Raw genomic sequence first — 23,368 nt, 5'->3', positions numbered from 1 at the left:
AATTAATTTATTATTATTATTATTATTATTATTATTATTATTATTATTATTATTACTATTTGGTCCAACCCCCTTCTGCCAAATAGGAAGATAGAATTACTATCGTAGTAATCTAACCTTATTGTCTCTGAGGTTTACTCTTTCATGTACACGGATCCAACCTATCAACGTAGCTTGGACTGTTTGCATACGTATGTCTTTTGTTAGTAACATAGCCTCCTCTTCATCTCTGATGCTTACTCTTTGTGTACACCGTACCCTTCCTGCAATCCTACCTTAGACTTTGCATTTTGCCTCAAACCATTTAGTTTAGGGTGGGTGGCATGTCAAGGGCCTTGGAGGACCAGTGCATAGTTTATTTATTTATTTAGTACACTTGTATACCGCTAATATCTCAGCCTAAAACGGCGACTCATTGCGGTTTACAACATATTAAAAACAACAATAATTCCGATTAAAAATATAAAACACATACATATACAATATACAGTATTGGGCCACCAATACAGACCAATGCAGCTCTTAATTAAAATCATCATCCAATTTCGTTGTCTGTGATTGCCAGTCCTTGATCAAAAACTTCATCGCATCGGAATTAGCCGAATGCTTGCTCAAACATCCATGTTTTCAGTTTTTTCCGAAATGCCATCAGCGAGGTGGCTGATCTTATTTCTATAGGGAGGGCATTCCAAAGCCGCGGGGCCACCACAGAAAAGGCCCTGTCTCTCGTTCCCGCGAGCTGCACCTGTGAAGCAGGTGGGATGGAGAGAAGGGCCTCTCCCGAAGATCTTAGGGTCCTGGTGGGCTGATAGGCCGAGATACGTTCGGATAGGTATGTAGGGCCAGAACCGTTTAGGGCTTTAAAGGCCAAAGCCAGCAGGAACCCTGCTGTGATCCCTGATCATCTCTGGTTCCATCTTGGAGCCATTCCCGTTCCGTTTGCAGGAAACAGTGGAGCCTTTGGGGCCTTCTCCCTGTCGGTCCGCCATGTCGGGCATCCTGGGAAAGATGCGGAAGCTGGGCAGCTCGGAGCTGGAGGAGTCGGACGGCCCAGCGGAAGAGCACACGGATGGAGAGGACTCGGCTTCCGGGACCCCCAACAGCACCCTGCGGGCCGCCAAGCACAGCCTCTTTGCCCGGCGGGCCCGCTTTGGCATCGGGGATGGCGACATGGCCCCCATGGACTCCTTCTACCAGATGGACCAGCTGGTCTCCAGCCCCGTCATTAAGTTCAGCCTCAGCCTGGAAAGAGGGAAGTGCGGAAACCACTGCTCCAAGTGAGTCAAAGCAAGGAGAGGCGAGGGAACCAACGCATGGCCCCCAAAATAAGACTTCTCTTACAGGGCTATTATTCTGGGTGAAGAGGTGTAAACAAAGCGGAATAGAGAGGCATCATGACTTCTCTCAATCTAGACTCAATCCTTCTTTGGATGCAGCCCAAAATCTCATTGGCTTTTTTAGCTGCTGCGTCACACTCTTGCCTCATGTTCAATTTGTTGTCTACTATGGCTCCTTTTATGCTGCTTTGCACTGGATTATATGGCAGTGTAGACTCATTATTATTATTATTATTATTATTATTATTATTATTATTATTCAGTCCAACCCTCTTCTGCCAAGCAGAAAGATTGAATTAATTTATTATTATTATTATTATTATTATTATTATTATTATTATTATTCAGTCCAACCCCCTTCTGCCAAGCAGGAAGATTGAATTAATGTATTGTTGTTATTATTATTCAGTCCAAATCAGATAATATGGATCTGACGTGATAATCTGGATTATATAGTAGTGTAGAAGGAGTCTGTAACTCCAATATCTGTTCTAGAGCCAGGCGTCACCACTCCTGTCTGTGCATTTTTTCTGCCTACATTCCTGAAGGGACTGAGACAAAGAGAAATAATAATAAAAAAAATTATCAAGCCAAGAAAAGGCTTAGAAATAGAGGAGGGTTTGAGAGGGAGATGGAAATGTTCTAGTCAGAGCAACAAGGGAAGGTGTTAAATAAAAGAGGAGACATTTCAAAGGGCAGACATTGATGACCTCCCAGCTAGGAAGACGGGGAATTGCTGTGAAAGAGAAGTGGGAATGAAATAGTTTGTGGGCGTGTGCTTAAAAACCTTGACTATAAAATATCATCAGAGTGTGGCACTTGCCGATCTGGCAGGGCGGTGTGTTTGAATAAACCTATTGTACGTTATCTCCTTGCCTCATAGTGTCTAGTTGGATAGAGACCCTAGGGCAGCCATGGGAAAACCCTGTAACTTGGGGGTCGCATGGCAGGCCGGAGAGGGGTGGGTGGGCCAGGAGGGAGGGGGTTCTCCCCAAGCCCCCTCCCTGCCCTTTCCTCCCCTTCCTCTTCTCTTTCAGAGGCACAAAGTAAAAGAAATACAGGAAACATTTGGATCCCAAAAGGGTTGGCCTTGGTCAGGATGAGATGGTGGATGGGAAATAAAAAGTGTATCTGTGAGTCTCCATATTACCTACTCCTGATATAGCATCCTAGAGTTGGAAGAGACCCCCAAGGGCCATCTAGTCCAGCCCTTGCCATGCAGGAAGGCACAATCAAAGCATTCCCGGTAGACAGCCTCTGCAGAAAAGCCTCCAAAAAAGAAGGCTCCACCACACTCCCAGGCAGCCTATGCCACTCTCCAGGAAGTTCTTTCTAATCTTTTCAGTCAAATCTCTTTCCCTGCCATTTGAAACCATTGCTCCCTTGTGCACTGGTTTCTAGCGTAGTAGAAAGTCAGTTTCCCCCCTCCTCCTCAATAGGACGCCCTTTTAAATCTTGAAAAATGGGTTCTCATGTTCCCTCTCTATCTTCTCTTCTCCCAGCTAAACATCCCCCAGGAGGAAAGGGGGAAGGAAAAAGAAAAGGGAGGAAGAGAAGGAAAGATGGATGGAGGGAAGGAAGAGTAGAAGAGAATAGAGGGTGGGAGGGAGGAAAGGGAGAGATGGAAGGAAAGACAAAAGGGAAGGAATGAAGGAGAAAGGGAGAGAGGGAAGGAGAGAGGAAAAAGGGAAGTATGGACGAAAGAGTGGAAGGGAAGGGAGGGAGAAAAAGGAAGGGAAGGGAGGGAAGGAGAGAAGGAAGGAAAAACAAAAGGGAGGGAAGGAAAGAAGGATGAAAGGGTGGAAGGGAATATAGGGAAGGAGGGAGGAAAGAGAAGGAAGGAATGACGAAAGGGTGGAAGAGAAGGAGGGAGAAAGAGGGAAGGAAGAGAGGGAGGGAAGGAAAGAGAGAAGGAAGGAAGACAAGGGGAGGGAAGGATGAAAGGAATAGTGGGAAGGAGGGAGGAAAAAGAGAAGGAAGGAGAAAAGGGTGGAAGGGAAGGAAGGAGGGAGAGAAAAGGAAAGTGGTAAGAAAGGGAGGGAAGGAAAGAGAGAAGGAAGGAAATATAGAATAGTGTGAAAGAGGAGGGCCTGAGAAATTGTTTGCCCATACCTGCCCTAGAGATTTCGGGACTACGTTTTTAGAAAGGACACAGCAGTGGTTCTCAACATTTATCCTTGTTGACATTCCTTGTGTTTATTTTGGGCAATCAGCTCTCCCATCTGTTGAGGTCCTTTTGAGTTCTGATCCTGCCTTCTAGAGGATGACCATGGTTTATTCATTGTACCTCCTTCCTTTCCTGTATTTCCATAATTCTGAACCCCACTTTTCCTATGGCAGGCTCGTGTCCACAGCTTCCATTGGTGTCCGGGCCGAGAAGGCCTTCAAGATCTACAACCGTCGGCGCCTCTTTGACGCAGTGGCCCAGGGTGACCCTAGCGACTTGGATGACCTCTTCATCTATCTGATGGAGACCATGAAAAACCTGACCGATGATGAGTTCAAAGGTAAGTGGCAGAGAACAAAATGAGTCACGCAACAGTCAAGTATGAAGCTCAGCACGAAACCGCTCAAAGGACGGTGTGATATTCCCCCTCCAGCTCTATTGTCAGGAATACTTTTTGAACCTTAAAATGTTTTGTAGTCTGTTTTCAGTAGGACAAAGTATCTTAGGTACTTTCAGAGAAAGCAGTAGACACACTGACCCAAGTACTCAGCTTCACACATGAGCTTTAAACAGGAGGCTCTCAACCTGAGGCTTCTCTCACCAAAGCTTCTCACACCAGGCCTTCTCAAACTGAGGCCTACTAACACTGAGGCCTTCTCACACTGAGGGATCTCTCAGACTGGCCTCTCTCACATTGAGGCCTTTCTCCCACTGAGGCCTTTCTCCCACTGAGGCATTCTCACACTGAGGGCTCTCAGACAGGTTTCTCTCATTGTCCTTTCTCCCACTGAGGCTTCCTAATACTGAGGCATCTCTCACATTGAGGCCTTTCTCCCACTGAAGCCTTCTCACACCGACAGCTCTCTCACACTGAGGCCCAAGTACATCACATATATTCAGCATTCACTCACATTCAACATTCATACTCACAATCATTCAGTTGATTAGGCTTCTTGGGAGGAAGGAGGTGGGTATTTAAATGCTAAATTTCATTCACATACACTCAACATTCATACTCACCATCCTTCATTTAGTTGATCAGGTTTTTTGGGAGGAAGGAGATGTTCAAATGCTGCATTCCTCACAATTCTGGCACACTTTGAGAAAGAAAGAGGGTCTCCTTTTTGTGGGACGTTGTTGTTGTTATCTATTTACTGGTCATTCAGCTCAGACTTGCTGGCCTCATCAATCCTGGAACAGATAAGTTGTTTAACTTCTTTCTTAAGTAAGGTAACATTGCCTTTTATGATGTAAACAAGTGTTGTTTACATCAAAAGTTCTCAGGTCACTTCTCTGGATTTCTAATTCACATTTTTCATGCCACAGTTAATTGATTCTTCACACCCAGTCATACTGTAATACAACTGTCAGGTTGCTCCTGACACAATAAATAAATAAAATAACCCAGTCATACCATTTGATTCATTCATTCATCGCACTGTGAGGCCAGGTATCTCTAACCATAAGATACAAAGGGAGTGATGTTATTCCCCCATTTTGGGAAAAAGAATGAACTCCAAATGTGACTTGTTTGCTCTCCCTGTTAACTGTGGGGCATTTACTAGAACCGGATACTGGGAAGACCTGCTTGCTGAAAGCCATGCTCAACCTCCACAATGGCTGGAACGACACCATCCCACTCTTGTTAGACATCGCCGAGAAGACGGACAACCTGAAGGAGTTTGTGAATGCTGAGTACACCGACGGCTACTACAAGGGTGAGGAATGGGATGGTGATGCAAAGCCTGGCATTCCCCACCACCACCACCACCACCACCACCACCACCTCTATTTGAACTCAACACAGCATTGCCATATTAAGCCTTTACCTGTGTCATGAATCCTTCTTGAACCTTAAAAATGTTCTTTAATTTGTTTTCAGTGTGACAGATATTTAAAAAAAATATTTTTAATGTACTGTTGATTGTTTTATGATGATGACACCATATGGTGCTTTTGTGAGGCCGGCCTGAGTCCCCCCTCGAGGGTAAGAGGGACAGGGTAAAAATATAGGAAAATAATAATAATATTATTATTAATAATAATAATAATAATAATAATAATTAGGCCCTTTCAGAGAAAGTAGACACACAGACCCAGTACTGGGTTTTATAAGAGTTATATTGATTATACAAACAAAGGGGAAATATTCATTCAGCAGTCACTCACATACATTCAACATTCATACTCACCATCATTCTACATTCAGGAAATCTTGGAAAGAGGTGGTGGGCAGACAGGCCCTGCATTGATTTTTTCAAATAACCTGGGCAGCGCCAGGTACCCAAGCTAGTATATATATATAAAACAGAGATATCCTGAGAAGTAGAAGTAATTCTTGGCTCATTTCATTCCCAAAAGGAGCAACGAGTAATTTTGTCAGTTTCTTTTTCTTTCCACTCCGAGAATGTCTTCGCAAAGAAGGATGAGTTCTGAGCTTCGGAATGACTTGGAAAACCATAAAGTAATTCTGAAGCTCAGAACTCATCCTCTGTGATGTTTGCACCACTCTTCAGGTCAGACTGCCCTCCACATCGCCATTGAGAGGCGGAACTACTACTTGGTGGAGCTGCTGCTCAAGAATGGAGCAGATGTCCATGCCCGAGCCCATGGGGAGTTCTTCCAGAATATCAAGGGGCGGCCAGGATTTTATTTTGGTAAGTGCTGCATTCCAAGTCTGGGAATCACTTCTGTACATAGCACAAAGACCAGTCCAAGGCAAAATAGCAATATAATAGTATTCTTTTCAGGATAAATCCACAAAAAGCAAAGTACAGGAGAAGCATAAAAAAATCAGGAATACAAAAGCAGAATAAATCCAAAATATGAGATTCAGGAACAGTCCTCAAAAACTTTGAAACAAGAAACATGAACAAAAAGGAAACATGGAACTAGAAATCGCTTGACTCGATAATAGATCTGTACTCAAACACCAATACTGTCTGGACTGACAGACCCATCTATTGGACTAGCTAATATAGACAAAAAAAAACATGCCTTCTCATCTGGGAAACTGATAAGGACTTATTGGCTAATAGACATCTTGACCTTCGTAAACTCTCCTGAGAAACTCTGTTGATGAAACACATATCTCCTATCTAATTGCTCATTAGTCTGTCCACCTGGACTTTCATTTTCATCCTCATTAGCTCAGTTCTGTCTCTAACTTTGCTTCCCTGGCAAACTGTCTTTCTGGAATGTGGCCTTCAGATGGAGACTGCTCATTTTCAGGGCTTAAAATCTCTTGCTGGCTCTCTTGCTGACTTGCAGACCCAGAATCCCCAGTGTCATCAAGCTGACTAACAGGCACCTAATCCCCAGAGAGATCAGGTGCAGTCACAATCAAAGGCTGGACTACAATTGTAAGCTCCGCATTAGTTCACTGCCAATCGGTCGTACCTGTGGCTCGACCAGAAAGAATAGGGAGAATATTCCTCTTTTGTTACTTGGTATGGAAATTATGGTGACCCTATGAATGAGATCTTCAAGTGAAATCCTAAGTTTTTGTTTGATGACCCCTAGATCTGGTGCAGCTTGTTATTGTTCTCTCTGCCTTGTGCGCCTGTATTTTGTGTAGGCGAGCTCCCTCTCTCTTTGGCCGCCTGCACCAATCAGCTCAACATCGCCAAGTACCTCCTGGAGAACCCTTACCAACCGGCCGACATCGCCGCTCAGGACTCCATGGGCAACACGGTCCTCCATGCCTTGGTGGAGATCGCCGACAACACCGAGGACAACACCAAGTTTGTCACCAACGTCTACAACGAAATCCTCGTCTTGGGAGCCAGGATCAACCCGACCCTCAAGCTGGAGGAGATCCCCAACCGTAGGGGACTGACGCCGCTGACGTTAGCAGCCAAGACCGGGAAGATACAGGTAATCCTGTTCCATCTCATGGGGTTTTCTGATTCTGAGAGCATGTCAACATCCATCAATTTTTTTCTTTATTAGAAGAGTGTTGTTATGTGGGGAAAGGGCGTGTCAATGGTTCTTTGTCACTTACATGTAATAGGTGTAGGAAATTGAGATAATATAACCATCAGGCAGAGATTAGAGACAATGATTAGCTGTGGTTGAAAACACCATGTTTACATAGTCAAAGGCAATGTCTCTTTGCTTTAAGTAAATAATAAATAAATAAATAAATTTGTAAAGAAAGTAGATTGTATTTTTTAAATACAAAGAATGAATATATTTTAATAAAACTTACATGGCTTGTAGTCTAGGTATTACATTATTTTTCCACATCATCATAATTTAGTTCAATACATTTTGTCATCTATGGGACGAGTGTTTGATGCCTGTGCCATAGAAGTCTCCCTTTGCCATTTCGTCACTTCGATTTTCACCTTGTCATCATCGTACAAGTGTTTTCTTTCAATTTAATAAACAGATTATAATCACTGGGTGCGAGATCGGGGATCTTCCGATAGCCAAGCAAAGCAATAATGTGACCCACACGTTCTTGTGAAATGCCGATTATGCTTGGAATTTCTCTCTGAGTGATACAACAATCATTTTGAACCAATCTGTCAACCTTTTGCTTGAGAAACTCAGTGGTTGCTGTCACAGGACGTCCAACTCTTTGTTTGTCTTGCAAAAGTCAGATGTTTCACCTCAGCATCTTTAAACTTACTCGCCCAGTGGCGCACAGTACTCACATCAACACAATCCCATAAATAGCTTGCATTCTCTGATGAATCTCCTTTGGGGTGACATCTTCTGCTGTCAATAATTCAATGACTGCATGTTGCTTAAGTTGCATTGACCGACTGTCTGCGCAAGGTTCCATACTTCGCACTTTAACAACACAACTGTTCAATGCGAAGCCTTTCTGCCAAAATAAAACTGTAGAGGAGAGTCTACTGATCAAGCCTGTACCTGCTGCATACCAGTACTGCCATCTGTTGAGGAGTCATGAAGGTGGAGGCATTACTTTTCACTTTAACAACACAACCGTTCAATGCTAAGGCTTCCCGCTAAAATGGAACTGTAGAGGAGAGTCTACTGAACAAGCCAGTACCTGCTGCATACCAGTACTGCCATCTGTTGAGGAGTCATGAAGGTGGAGGCATTACTTTTCACTTTAACAACACAACTGTTCAATGCTAAGGCTTCCTGCTAAAATGGAACTGTAGAGGAGAGTCTACTGAACAAGCCAGTACCTGCCGCATACCAGTACTGCCATCTGTTGAGGAGTCATGAAGGTGGAGGCATTACTTTTCACTTTAACAACACAACCGTTCAATGCTAAGGCTTCCTGCTAAAATGGAACTGTAGAGGAGAGTCTACTGAACAAGCCAGTACCTGCCACATACCAGTACTGCCAACTGTTGAGGAGTTATGAAGGTGGAGGCATTACTTTTCATTCAACCCTCATAATATGCATACAGCCCTTTTAATGCTTTTGATGTTCCTCTTGAAACTAGGTCTTTGCCTACATCCTCCGGCGGGAGATGAAGGCGCCCGAGTGCCGCCATCTCTCTCGGAAGTTCACCGAATGGGCTTACGGGCCCGTCCACTCCTCGCTCTACGACCTTTCCAGCATCGACACTTGTGAGAAGAATTCAGTCCTGGAGATCATTGCTTACAGCTCCGAGACACCGGTAGGTTTTGTTACGCTTAAGCACATTCTTTTTTTTAAAAAAACAACAAATATTTCCATCAGGCAGATGTTACAGGGTGACAAAGGCAAGGACAAAGAGACTGAGAGAGAGCTTTTATCCTAGAGCTGCTTGAGTGGTGGTGGCATGATCGTCAGCATAGATGAAACTCTCTATGGCTGGTAATTTGAGTAAATGGCTGGTCAGTTGTGTGAATGTTGGACATTGATGGAGCAAGCACGCTCCCCTGAGGCAGGCTGTTCAATGTTTTGCGTTGATGTGGCATTAGGGGTTGTGATTGTGATGGTTTTTTTGTGACACGCGCTGGGGGGAAAATATTTAATTTTATTGTACCTTGACAATAAAGTGACTCTGTTGGTATCTTTGGGCATTTCTTTTTGTTTCCTCTCCTTCCCGCCCAGAATCGCCACGAAATGCTTCTGGTGGAGCCCCTCAACCAGCTCCTGCAGGACAGGTGGGACCGTTTTGTGAAGCACCTTTTCTATTTCAACTTCTTCACCTACACCGCCCACATCCTCATCCTCACCTTTGCGGCCTACTACAGGCCAACAAAAAAGGACGGGGTGGTAAGTGAGTCAGGAGATCTTCCTCTCCCCAAAGCTTTCTTCTTAGAGGAATCCTCAAACCTTTTAAGTCCCTCTAACTCAGTGGTTCTCAACCTTTCTAACGCCAGGACCCCTAAATATGGTTCCGCATGTTGTGGTGACCCCCAACCATAAAATTATTTTCGTTGCTCCTTTATAACTGTAATTTTGCTTCTGCTACAAATCGTAATGTCAATATCTGATATAAAACATCATGATTAATCAGAAAAAATATGGATTTGAAGTATCTTCAACCGATTCAGCGCTGACTTCCACAGACCACTGAGACCTCCACACAGAACTCCCATGTTAAACAAAAACATACTGGAGGGGTTTGGGAGGAATTGACAGTGATTTAGGGGAGATGTAGTTCACCTATATCTGGAGAGCATTGTTAACCAAACAACTATGGATCTGGACCAAACATTAGTGGAGTTTGGGGAAAAAAGACCCTGACATTTGGGAGTTGTAGTTGCTTGGATGTATAGTCCACCTGCCATCAAAGAGCATTGAGAACTTCACCAGAGAGAGTGAGGCAGGCGAGGCGGGCTTTGCGCGAGGCCAGGCCTTGTGTGGAGGACCCCTCGCCTGCCCCGCACCCTCGCTGATAGAATGTGAGCCAGGTGAAGCAGGCTTTGTGCGAGGCCAGGCCTCGTGCGGAGGATCCTTCGCCTGCTCTGCGCCCTCGCTGGATGGCGAGAGAGCGAGGCAGGCTTTGCACAAAGTAGCCCTTGCCTGGCCCGCACTCTTGGGGCGGGGCCAATGGAGGTGGCCTCGCGACCCCTCCAAAATAGCCAGGCGACCCCCCTGGGGGTCACAACCCCCAGGTTGAGAACCACTGCAGTAAGAGCAGCTAAAGCTTCAGAGAGCTTTTGTTCAACCTTTTCAAAGCTCCCTGCTTGGGCGATGATGACACAATCATCAGCATAGATGAAACTTAGATAGGTTAGGAATCTGCAGGTTTTCCCTGTAATAGGCAGTAAGCGCACCTAAAGCTTCGGAGAGCTTCTGTTCAACCATTTCAAAGCTCACTGCTTGAGCGGTGATGGCATGATCGTCAATGTAGATGAAACTCTCTGTCCCTTCTGGCAGTGGCTGGTCATTGGTGTAAACATGGATAGCTCAAGCACGCTCCCCTGAAGCAGACCGTTCTTCAGTTTTTGCCATCTCCTTCTTTGGCCCTGGAACCCAACAAAAAAAGCTCCTGTTTTGTAGCAAATTTCCTATGAAGTGGGTGAGTTTGTAAAAAAAGGAACTAATTCATAGAATCATAGAGTTGGAAGAGACCTCATGGGCCATCCAGTCCAACCCCATTCTGCCAAGAAGCAGGAAAATTGCATTCAAAGCACTCCTGACAGATGGCCATCCAGCCTCTGTTTAAAAGCCTCCCAAGAAGGAGCCTCCACCACACTCCAAGGCAGAGAGTTCCACTGCTGAACGGCTCTCACAGTCAGGAAGTTCTTCCTCATGTTCAGATGGAATCTCCTTTCTTGTAGTTTGAAGCCTTGTCTCCAGGGCAGCAGAAAACAAGTTCGCTCCCTCCTCCCTATGACTTCCTCTCACATATTCATACATGGCTATCATGTCTCCTCTCAGCCTTCTCTTTTTCAGGCTAAACATGCCCAGCTCTTTAGGTCGCTCCTCATAGGGCTTGTTCTCCAGACTCTTGATCATTTTAGTCACCCTCCTCTGGACACATTCCATTCCTTCAATTGTGGTGCCCAGAATGGGACACATGCAGACTGCACAGATCTTATTTGTGGTGCAAATAAAATGGGAAAGCCGGGCCTACTTTTGGCTGATGAGAGAGTCAAGTTAACTAAGACTGTTGTTGTTGTTTTGTGTCCGCAGCCTCCCTTCCCCTTGCGCCACACAACCAGCGAATACTTCAGAGTCGCCGGGGAAATCCTGAGCATCTTGGGAGGAGTCTCTTTCTTTTTTAGAGGGGTAAGAAACTTTCTCCAAACATAGTTCAATGTGCATTTTGTTGTTTTCTCGGTTCAATCTCATGTAAATTTACCCACTGGGGTAATGCTGTTCTCCCTGGCAAGGAATGGAAGCCCTCACTGTTGGTTTATTTTTTCTCTCCTTCCTTTTCTGCTTTTCCAGCTCAAGTATTTCAAGCAGCGGCGCCCATCTCTGAAGGCCATCTTTACGGACAGCTACAGCGAACTCCTTTTGTAAGCAGTTCTGGACCTTGAAATTATGACCAGGTTGTGGCACAGCTGGTTGGGAGTCAGCTGCATTGAAATCAGTACTGATTGAGAGGTTATGAGTTCGAAGCCAGCCCAGGTTGGAGTGAGCTTCCAGCCATTTGTCTAGCTTACTGTTGAGGAATCTTTCTCTCATTTTTGATTAGCATTTCTGGACTGCATTAATTTATTTGCTTCAATATTTATTATTTTAATTTAATTTTAATTTTATTGTTTTAATTTTAGGTTAACGGTAAAGGTTTTCCCCTGACATTAAGTCTGATTCTGTGGGTTGGTGCTCATCTCCATTTCTAAGCCAAAGAGCCGGCATTGTCCATAGACACCTCTAAGGTCATGTGGCCGGCATTACTGTATGGAGTGCCATTACCTTCTCGCCGGAGCAGTACCTATTGATCTACTCACATTTTCGAACTGCTAGGTTGGCAGAAGCTAGGGCTGACAGTGGAAGCTCACGCCATTCCCTAGAATTGAACCTGCGACCTTTCGGTCCACAAGCTCAGTAGCTCAGCGCTTTAACCCACTGTGCCACCGGGGGCTCCTGGTGGAAATTTAGGTACCGCTTTATGCGGGGAGGCTAATTTAACTAATTTATGATGCCATAAAACTCTCCAGCAGCATGCAAAAGAATGAGGAAGTACTCCATCAGTGTCACAAGTGGATGATAAGGACGCGACAGCTCCCCTGGTGGCCAGAATTCAAAAAGCATATGCTCATTAAGCTGGAAAGTTAAATAGCCTCTATGTCTCAGTTTATATATGTTGTGTGTCTATAGCATTGATTGTTTGCCATGTATGTGTGCATTGTGATCCACCCTGAGTACCCTACAGGGTGAGAAGGGTGGAATATAAGTACTACAAATACATTATATCACATTAAAAACTGTTAGATAGAAATGGCATGGAAAAATATTGACGAATGAACATGTGGTTGAGTGAGAGCACCTGGGTAATGACTGTGAATGTCATGATACAATACCTAAGGGAGTGTAGTAATGGCAAAAACACAGCAGAGTCCTTTTCACACAGAGTCCTTTCAATCCATTTATCAGCAGTCTAAGAGCAGCACCCGACCTACACTGCTCAGTAAACCCATGGATTCAGATTTTCATCCAATATATCCAGAGGCTTTCATCTTCACCATTGCAATATATAAAAATATACAAACAGGATACACAGATCCGCTTTAGTCTTGTCATTACAAACAATCAGAGTCATCAGATAGTCACATACAACACAGGCAGATACTCAGACAGAGTCACACAGGAGAGAGAAAGATGGATTCTTTCATCCTGCTTATACAGCTAGGTCATCAATAAGGGACACCCAACCTGGCTACTTCTAACATATTCATTGTTGGGTTGCTGTCAGGCTGTAGAATCTAAATAGCAATAGTAAATAACCACTCACAAGCAGGCTTGCTTTGAAATGGATATATTGCTTGTATCTCCGCAGCACTGATTTTTTCCCACCACCACTTCCTTTTATACACTTTTCCTGCCCATCTCCCCTCTTCTCAGTTTCCTTATTCGAACTCATTGCTTCACAAGTTCCACAACATGTGAGTTTTCTGGGCTGTATAGCCATGGTCAGGAAGCATTCTCTCCTGTTGTTTTGCCCATGCATCCTCAAAGGTTGTGAGGTCTTCAGTGTTGATTGCCAAGGCCACCAAAAGGGCACAGAAGTGTCATAACCATGCTCTTCTCTCTCCCGGATCCAGCTTCTTGCACTCGGTGCTGATCCTCACTTCAGCAGTGCTTTACTTCAGCAGTCAAGAAGCCTACGTGATCTTCATGGTCTTTGCCTTGGCCCTGGGGTGGATCAACCTGCTGTATTACACTCGCGGTTTCCAGCAGATGGGCGTCTACTCCGTCATGCTAGAAAAGGTCGGTCATGAATACTTTTTGTGAAATAAGCAAGAAACACATTTTTTTTTAAATAGAGATGAAAGGTTTTCATGAGGGCAGTTGTTTCCCCATCCAGTTTGGCTTTACAATTGATATATGTCTGATAGGAGGTTGGTGTTAAGTTCTGTTTTGCCGGTGAAACTGAATTACTGTGTCTGAAAAGCGTGTCACCAACATAAAATGGGTGGAAATGGTTGCTTCAACCCATGAGTTGGAGATACAGCTACAACGCTACTTGTAGATATGTGTAGTTTCTCCATGCTTAGCAAGGATAATGTAGTTGACTGACACTAGAAATCCAGAGTGACATCTTTTGATTTTCCCTCGCTTACCTTCTTCCCCTTACAGATGATGCTGAGCGATCTCTTGCGCTTCATTGTGGTCTTCCTACTGTTCCATGTCGGTTTTTCAACAGGTGATTGATTGGGATTTATTTTTCTAGAGGAGATGACTGAGAGATGTTGAACCACCCTGAGTCCCTTTGGGGAGAGAGAGTAGGTTATAAATAAAGTTGTTGTTGTTGTTGTCAGAAACACAGCAAGATGAATCCAACGCAAACCATTATTATTATTATTATTATTATTATTATTGTAGATTTCTTTCTCCATAACAACACAGCACACATGTATATTAAATCCAAGTGTCTGGAACTCGTCTCTGGATATCAGGCTCTTCCCAAATGCCTAGGATATTAGAGGTGGCTATTGTTATTGTTGTTGTTATTATTATTATTATTATTATTATTATAAACACCACAAGATGAGTTCACAGCAGATACTCTGCTGGCTGTTGTATTGGATCACACGTCAGACACTTCCCAAGTGCCTAGGACTGTATGATGTATCAGTGAATAATGCATGCAGATCCCAGTAAGGTGGCCTTTTGCAGCTGGCAGATGGTAATCTTGTCAGTGCCGATTGTGTTTAAGTTCAGGCCAAGGTCTTTAGGCACTGCACCCAGTGTGCCGATCACCACTGGGACCACCTTGACTGGTGCTTCAGTTTGATCCTTAAATCCTCATATTGTGTCAGCTTTTCCAGTTGTTTCTCTGCAATCCTGCTGTCACCTGGGATTGCAACATCAACAATCCATACTTTGTTTTTTAACATGATCGTGAGGTCAGGAGTATTGTGCTCCAAAACTCTGTCTGTCTGAATCCGGAAGTCCCAGAGTAGCTTGACGTGTTTATTATTATTATTATTATATTATTATTATTATTATTATTATTATTATTATTATTGGGCTGTGCCACTGTGTCTGTCTATTACCAAGTAGCCCAAACCTCCAGGGTCGTTGCTCAATCAGACACCGAAGGCAAGAAGATCATTCAACAGGTTTATTTGATCTGTTCATCCTGCCGGGTGGACAAGTGCCACACAAAACTGAGATGCAGCTTGGTTTTATGGTCTACACTTTGAGCCCATTTGTGCCTCATCTCTATCTCTTCCTTTCGTTCCCTTATCAGTATTTCTGTGTCTGTTTTCTTCAGCAGCTGATCCCCCTCCTGCGTCTCCCCCTCCTTCACCTGCTTGTTACTAGACATTCCCTTTTGAACTCTCCCCTTGTCTGAACTCTCTACTGGTAATTTTCCACTATTATCTTAGCCCTATTCCCTTCAGAGAAAGGAAGAGTAGTAGAGGCAAGGACTTGAAGACTCTTAATGGCTGTTTAGGAGAATTTAAGTTCCAGACACGAGGAGGAAGGGCTGAAGTTGTCCCAGGCCTGATCTGACTTTGCCCCAGTCCCTTGATGCTTCAACCATATGCTTCAGCCTGGGACGAATTCATGATCCAACTCCATGATGCCTTGCCTGAGGGTTGACCCTCTTCTCTCTTGGCCATTTGCAGCGGTAGTGACCCTCATTGAGGAAGATGACGAGAAGCCAGAGGGGCTGAACAGCACCTGCGCACTGTGCGTGTGGCAGGTCAAGCGCCGGCCCTCCTACAACAACTTCTACTCCACCTGCCTGGAGCTCTTCAAGTTCACTATTGGGATGGGCGACCTGGAGTTCACTGAGAACTACCGCTTCAAGTACGTCTTCATCAGCCTGCTCATCGTCTACGTCATCCTCACCTACATCCTTCTGCTCAACATGCTCATCGCCCTCATGGGCGAGACCGTCAACAAGATCGCCCAAGAGAGCAAGAGCATCTGGAAGCTCCAGGTAGCAGGCCAGGACATGGCCATATATGTTTACAATGGGGTGTTGTGTGTTTTCCAAGCTGTATGGCCCTTCCACAGATATATAAATCCAATATTCCTAGTTTCCAACAGACCTCACAACCTCTGAGGATGCCTAGCATAGATGCAGGTGAAACATCAGGAGAGAATGCTTCTGGAGCTCTGCCAGACATCCTGGAAAACTCACAACAACCCAGTGGTTCCAGCCACGACAATACATATGTTTACAATGTTTGTATTAAGTTTCAGTAAAAGATATACTACCATGTCTTATCTGGACTTCCTTTTTCCTCTTCTTCCTTTTTTTCTTCCTCCTCTTTTTTACCTTTTATTTTTCCTCTTCCTCCTCCTCCTTTTCTTTTTCCTTCTCATCTTCTCCCTTCACCTCTTCTTCCTCTTTCCCTTCTTCTTCCCCTTCTACTTGCTCCTCCTTCTCTTCTTATTTCTCCACCTCCTCCTTCCTCTCCTTCTCCCTCTTCCCCCTCCTGCTATTCTTTTTTCTCCTTCTCCTCCTTCTTTCTCATCCTCTTTCTCTTCCCCTCCTTTTTCCTTCTCTTCTTCCTCTTTCCCTTCTTCTCCTTCTTTCCCCTTCCTTCTCCTGCTATTCTTTGTCATCTTTCTCTTTCTCCTCATCCTTTTTTTCTTTTCTTCACCTTCACCTTCTCCCTCTTCCCCTTGTCCTATTTTCTTCTTCCTTTTCCTCCTCTTCCTCTTCTTCCTCCTTCTTCCTTCTTCCTCTTTTTCTTTTCCCTCTTTCTCCCTTTCTTCTTCTGCTTCCCCTTTTTCTTTTTCCTTCTCCTCTTCTTCCTCTTTCCCCTCCTTCTTCTCCTCTTCTTCTTTCTCCACCTCCTCCTTCTTCCTCTCCTTCTCTCTTTCCCCTCCTGCTATTCTATGTCTTCTTTCCCTTCCCCTTCTTCTTTTTTTCCTTCTCCATATCTTCTTACTCTTTCCCGTTTTTTTGCCTCCTGTTCTTCTTTCTGTACCTTCTTCTTCTTCCTCTCCTCCCTCTTCCCCTTACCCCTCTTCCTCTTCTTTTTCCTCCTCCACCTCTTCTTCCTCCCCTTCTTTCTCTCTCCGCAAATGTGGCTTTATGTATCACACCCTTCCTTCCCTTTGAGGGACAGACTTCTGCTGCTTCCTTCTCTCCTCTAACATGGAAGCTTTCCAAACTTTTTGAGTCTTTCTTTCTGTACCCAACAACAACCTTTCTTGGCCGAGGCTAACAAAAATCACAGCATATACGTGTAGAACGAAAAAGGAAAATGTGATGAATAAATGACTCTTTCCCCCCATGATCTGCAGAGAGCCATCACCATCTTGAACATTGAGAACAGCTACTGGAATTGCATCATCAACCCCTTCCGGTCCGGGAAGCAGGTTTTGGTGGGAACGACCCCGGACGGCAAGGACGATTATCGCTGGTGCTTCAGGTAAACCTGCTCTTGTTTTATTATTATTAACTCTAGAATAATAATAATAATAATAATAATAATAATAGTAATAAGGTAAATCTTATCTTTCTGAGTGACAGAAGTGGGTTGGAATTAATGACCTTTGGGGTCCCCTCTAACTATACATATGAATCTAATAATGATAATATAATGTAATTATAGGTAAAGGTTTTCCCCTGACATTAGGTCCAGTCGTGTCCAATTCTGGGGGTTGGTGCTCATCTCCATTTCTAAGCCAAAGAGCCGGTGTTGACCATAGACACCTCCAAAGTCATGTGGCCAGCATGATGCACTGCTACCTTCCCGCCAGAGCAATACCTATTGATCTACTCACTTTTGCATGTTTTCGAACTGCTAGGTTGACAGAAGCTGGGGCTAACAGCAGTAGCTCACCCTGCTCCATGGAGTCGAACCTGCAACCTTTCAGTCAACAAGTTCAACAGCTCAGCGGTTTAACTTACTGTGCCACCGGGGGCTCCAATTATATTATTATTATTTGACTCCTAGACTTGGAAGGAGTCTAACCTATTTTATGTATGTTGTTGCTGGGATGGACAAGCTCCCCCCCAATGCAAACCAATAGGATCTCTTCTGTGTTGCCCGGAACCCTGTTCTAGAGTCGACGAGGTGAACTGGTCCACCTGGAACACCAACCTGGGCATCATCAACGAGGATCCGGGCGGCTGCAATGAGGACCTGAAACGCAACCTGAGCTTCTCTCTGAAGCCGGGCAGAGGTGAGAAAAACATTGGGGCCAATGGGCTTCCTTGTTGCTGTCACCATCCCACTATAACGGGCCACGATCTCTTCCTTCCCTTCCCTTCCCTCTCTCTTTCCTTCCTTCACTTTATATATTTTTACAATTCATTTGCCTAATATTTTGACAATTAATGGATGTAATATTTTCCCCATTAATTAATATTTTACCATTCATTTAATATTGTTCCACAAATTGACAATATTTTATCATGAATTGACTTAATAGTTTTCCATTCACTCAATTTTTCTCCATTAATTGACTTAATATTTTCCCCATTAACTGACTTCATATTTTACAATTCATTTAATATTTTTCTCAATTAATTTAATATGTTCCTCATGAATTGACTTAGTATTTTTCTCCATTGACTTGACATTTCCCCATTAACAGAGTTAATATTTTCCCCATTGACTTAATATTTTACCATTCATTTAATATTTTTTTCTATTGATTGACTTAATACTTTATCATGAATTGACTTAATATTTTACCATTCATTTATTTTTTTTCTAATTTAACTTAATATTTTTCTCCAACTTGATATTTCCCATAAATTGACTTCATATTTTTCCATTCATTTATTTAATATTTTCCCCACGAATTGACTTCATATTTTTACCATGAATTGACTTCATATTTTCCCCACAAATAGACGAATTATCATAAATGTGTTTAATATTTCCCCATTAATTGACAATATTTTCTCCATTAATTTATTTAATATTTTAACCATTAATTTATTTTATATTTTCTCCATTAATTTATTTTATATTTTTACCATTAATTTATTTTATATTTTACCATTAATTTACATATTTTTACCATGAATTCATATTTTTCCACTGACAATATTTTTCACCATGACTTGCCTTAATATTTTACGAGTTTTCTTGTAATAATTAGCCTTAACTATTGGTCCCAGTAAGCACTCCATTGAAATTCATGCAATAACTTCACAGTAGTCTTCAAAATAGTGGATTTTTCAGCCTTAGCGGAGTCATTGTATATGCATTTGTTATATTTTTCCTGCCATCTTGTATCCAAAGTGGTGAATTGTATGATTTGGTTTATCAATAATAATAATAATAATAATAATAATAATAATAATAATAATAATGTTTTTAAAATTACTATTAATTGACTTCATATTTTACCATTATTTTGTTGCGCTGTCAGTTTCAGGGAAGAACTGGAGGACGCTGGTCCCGATCCTGCGGGACGGGAAACGAGAAGGCTCCCTGAAGCCCATTTCGGAAGATGGCGCCGATTCGGAAGGGCAGCAGGAGATCCGGAAGAAGTCGCTCCCCAAGTGCGTCTCGTTTTGGTTTCTCCCAATATATACCTTTTTACAGAAATACCTTTTCATTAATGTGACCATCAGCTGTCTTTCCTTGAAACCTTGATTTTTGAAATTGCACGATTAGTGTCTCATTGCATTTTGCGTTAACCAATTATAGTACGAGGGTTGAATGAAAAGTAATGCCTCCACCTTCATAACTCCTCAACAGATGGCAGTACTGGTATGCGACAGGTACTGGCTTCTTCAGTAGACTCTCCTCTACAGTTCCATTTTGGCGGGAAGCCTTGGCATTGAGCGGTTGTGTTGTTAAAGTGCGAAGTATGGAAGCCTGCGCAGACAGTCGGTCAATGCGACTTAAGCAACGTGCAGTCATTGAATTCTTGACAGCAGGTGTCACTCCAAAGGAGATTCATCAGAGAATGCAAGTTGTTTACAGTGATTGTGTTGATGTGAGTACTGTGCATCGTTGGGTGAGTAAGTTTAAAGATGTTGAGGTGGGAACATCTGACTTGCGTGACAAACAGTTGGATGTCTTGTGACAGCAACCACCGAGTTTCACAAGCAAAAGGTTGACAGATTGATTCAGGATGATCGTCATATCACTGAGAGAAATTTTAAGCATAATCGCAATTTCGTAAGAACGTGTGGGTTATATTATTGCTTTGCTTGGCTATCTGAAGATCTGTGCACAATGGGTACCCAGCATGCTGATGCCTGAAATAAAAGTGCACAGACTTGAAACTTTAGAGACTGGATCTCACCACCGTACGACATCCTCCATACAGTCCAGATTTAGCACCATCTGATTTCTATCTGTTCCCGATAATGAAAGAAGATCTGCGGGGACATAATTATGCTTCTGATGAAGACGTTGAGAGAATGTGAGACGTTGGTTGCAGAAACAGAGTGTCAACTTCTTCTGGGGCAGCTTCAGAAAACTTGTTCATAGTTGGCAGAAATGTATCCAATTGTCTGGTGACAGATTGATCCAGGACGATCGTCGTATCACTCGGAGAGAAATTTCAAGCATAATTGGAATTTCACAAGAACTTGTGGGTCACATTATTGCTTTGCTTGGCTATCGGAAGATCTGTGCACGATGGGTACCCAGGATGCTGACGCCTGAAATGAAAGCTCACAGACTTGAAACTTCAGGGACTGGATCTCATCACTGTACGACATCCTCCATACAGTCCAGATTTAGCACCGTGACTTCCATCTGTTCCCGATAATGAAAGATCTGCGAGGACATGATGCTTCTGATGAAGACATTGAGAGAACTGTGAGATGCTGGTTGCGGAAACAGAGTGTCGACTTCTTCTGTGACGGCTTTAGAAAACTTGTTCATCGTTGGCAGAAATGTATCTGATTGTCTGGTGATGTGGAAAAGTCGCAATTGCGTCTGGCGTGAACAAGAGACAGGGCCTTTTCTGTGGTGGCCCCTCAGCTATGGAACCCTTTCCTGACTGAGATCAGATCTGCCCCCTCCCTCTTGTCCTTCAGGAGGCTGGTGAAATCCTGGCTATGGAAAGAAGCATTCCCAGAGTAAGGGTTGAAACTGGCTACAGAACAAAGTTATCGACCACACATATGGACTGAGTTGGACATGATTTTATCTTGGCAATTTGGCTTATTTGTAATTTTAATCTATATGTATTTTAACTTGTTATTATATTATGTTTTTAAGTTGTACTATTAGCATGGAATCCTTGCTGTAAGCCGGTCTGAGTCCCTCTACGGAGATTGAGAAGATCGGGATATAAAAGTTTTAAATAAATAAATTCTAAATAAAGTGAATAGTAGTTAAAGAGCACATTCTAGGGATTATTTCTGCATTTGATTTATTAAAATATTCCCATCTAAACCCAAGTAACGAAGGTGGAGGCATTACTTTTCATTCAACCCTCGTATATCAGACTGGATAGCCTCTTGCGATCTCTTCCAACTCTCCGATTCTGTTATGTTTGCTAGTTCCAATTCATGATGTATAGGAGTTGTAGGTCTTGGGATGAATAGTTCACCTGCAATCTAACAGCACTCTGAATTCCACCAACGATTCACCTGGAACTAACTTGGCACACAGAACAACAAAAAATACTGGAGGTCTTTGGAGGGATTTATAGGAGTTGTAGTTCACCTACATCCAGAGTTCACCACACTTGGCATGCATACCTGACACACAGAGCCCTCATGACCAGCAAAGAATACTGGAGGTCTCTGAGGGAAATTCACCTTGATTTGGGGGAGTTGTAGTTCACCTACATCCAGAGAGCACTGTGAACTCAAACACTGATGGATCTAGACCTAACTTGGCATACAGACCTGATATGTTTACATTTGATTACTGGGGGGAGAGGGGCGACAGGACTGACCTTCCTTTCTGGGAGTTGTAGTTCACTTACATCCAGAGAGCACTGTGAACTCAAACACTGATGGATCTGGACCAAACTTGGCACACAGACCTAATATGCCATAATTTGATGACCATAGGGGTTTAAGGGGAACTGACCTTCCTTTCCGGGAGTTATAGTTCACTCACAACTAGAGAAATTGTGACCTCCAGCAATGATGGACCTGGACCACACTTGGCACATAAAACCTCCATGACTAACTCAAACCTACTGGAGGGGTTGGAGAGGACTGACTCACCATAGTGGGAGTTGTAGTTTACCCTATAGCCAGAGAGCACTCTGAACCCCACCCACGATGCATCTCAAGAGCAAACTGGCCCTACATAACAAACTTTAAGTACAGATGGAGTTTCAGAGGGTTTACCTGGCATGATGGGAGTTGTAGTTCACCCACAACAGTATGCATTTTGTACAATGCAGGTACCCAAGCTGGCAATTGATAAATTTAATAATAAAGTTTCCATAATTGGAAATAGGACCAAAGTCATGATAAGTCCCAGGATCCTGGACGTCTATATGAACCTGGAAAATGGGTTCTGGTGTGTGAATCTTGTGCAATGCTTTAGCGCAAATGATTTCCCTGCAAAATATAGGTGGGGTTACAAAGAGAAAAATATAAATATCCCTATTGTGAACTTCTTGTTTTACAGTCCTGTCCTATAGAGGAAGAAGCCGCTGACGGATTTCGGGAATCCCAAAACGCCTTCTGTGTTGTGAGCTGTATTACACAAAATCGTCTATTCTTGTTGGGTCTCGGTCTATGATGTTGCTTACTATGGTGCTTTCCTTCTTGACGTATTACACACTGCCTTGTAAACCTTTGGGTTTCTTCAGAAACGAAATCCAATAGTGCAACAGGAGACGATAAATAAAGTTTCCATAATTGGAAATGGGACAATACTAATAACTAGGCATGGTTAGGTACCGTCGGAATCTTCGTAATTTGGAATAAAGTTGGAAAAATTACCTTTTTGAAGCAATTTGGAAGTTTTTAAGAAAAAGGAAGTCCCTTTGCCCTTCCGAAGCTTTTTCCACCATTTTTGTTATGACTCATGAAGTAAGTCGGAAATTATTCAGCTTTCCCCCACTTCTGGTCCCTGGCCTCGTCTCAAGCCAGAGAAGCCAGGTTTTTTTTTTTTTTTTTTTTTTTTTTGAAATGATTTTTATTAAGTTTTTCACAATCCACACAAGGAAAGAGGGGGAACAAAAAACAAGAAGATAGAACAGTAGGAAAGGAAGAGGTACACACAAAAAAACACAAAAACCCACCATATCTAACTACCATCTAATACATACAATACAACTACTCAAACTATTCTAAAATGACTTCCACTCCAACCTCAGGATCTTTTCAAGATATTTCTTCACCTTAATATCTATTCTCATCCCATTGTTTTTTCAGCTTTCTTTTCATAGTCATATATCAGGGACCAATCT

General features: G+C 43.2%; 1 protein-coding gene across 2 annotated transcripts in view; it reads left to right on the top strand.

The window, feature by feature from the left end:
• LOC132763433 (transient receptor potential cation channel subfamily V member 1-like) overlaps nt 1–22,821 on the top strand; it is a 44,986-nt gene extending 22,165 nt beyond the window's left edge. Inside the window, exons 7-22 of one of the 2 annotated variants that reach the window (XM_067472073.1) lie at nt 986–1,277; nt 3,678–3,844; nt 5,070–5,222; nt 6,021–6,161; nt 7,082–7,380; nt 8,934–9,110; nt 9,530–9,694; nt 11,564–11,659; nt 11,822–11,892; nt 13,642–13,807; nt 14,177–14,243; nt 15,676–15,992; nt 17,312–17,439; nt 18,078–18,196; nt 19,397–19,529; nt 22,582–22,821. In XM_067472073.1, the coding sequence (XP_067328174.1) occupies nt 986–1,277; nt 3,678–3,844; nt 5,070–5,222; nt 6,021–6,161; nt 7,082–7,380; nt 8,934–9,110; nt 9,530–9,694; nt 11,564–11,659; nt 11,822–11,892; nt 13,642–13,807; nt 14,177–14,243; nt 15,676–15,992; nt 17,312–17,439; nt 18,078–18,196; nt 19,397–19,529; nt 22,582–22,594 (2,504 nt within the window). In that variant the 3' untranslated portion in view covers nt 22,595–22,821. Of the gene's footprint in view, nt 1–945; nt 1,278–3,677; nt 3,845–5,069; nt 5,223–6,020; nt 6,162–7,081; nt 7,381–8,933; nt 9,111–9,529; nt 9,695–11,563; nt 11,660–11,821; nt 11,893–13,641; nt 13,808–14,176; nt 14,244–15,675; nt 15,993–17,311; nt 17,440–18,077; nt 18,197–19,396; nt 19,530–22,581 lie in introns of both variants that reach the window. The other variant, XM_060756891.2, reaches the window with a different exon arrangement.
• The last annotated feature ends 547 nt before the right edge of the window (nt 22,822–23,368 follow it).

This window comes from Anolis sagrei, chromosome 11 (genome assembly GCF_037176765.1).
Source record: "Anolis sagrei isolate rAnoSag1 chromosome 11, rAnoSag1.mat, whole genome shotgun sequence".
Lineage (NCBI taxonomy): Eukaryota > Metazoa > Chordata > Lepidosauria > Squamata > Dactyloidae > Anolis > Anolis sagrei.
The sequence above is the reverse complement of the archived record's forward strand: the minus strand, read 5'-3'. Positions and strand labels throughout refer to the sequence as shown.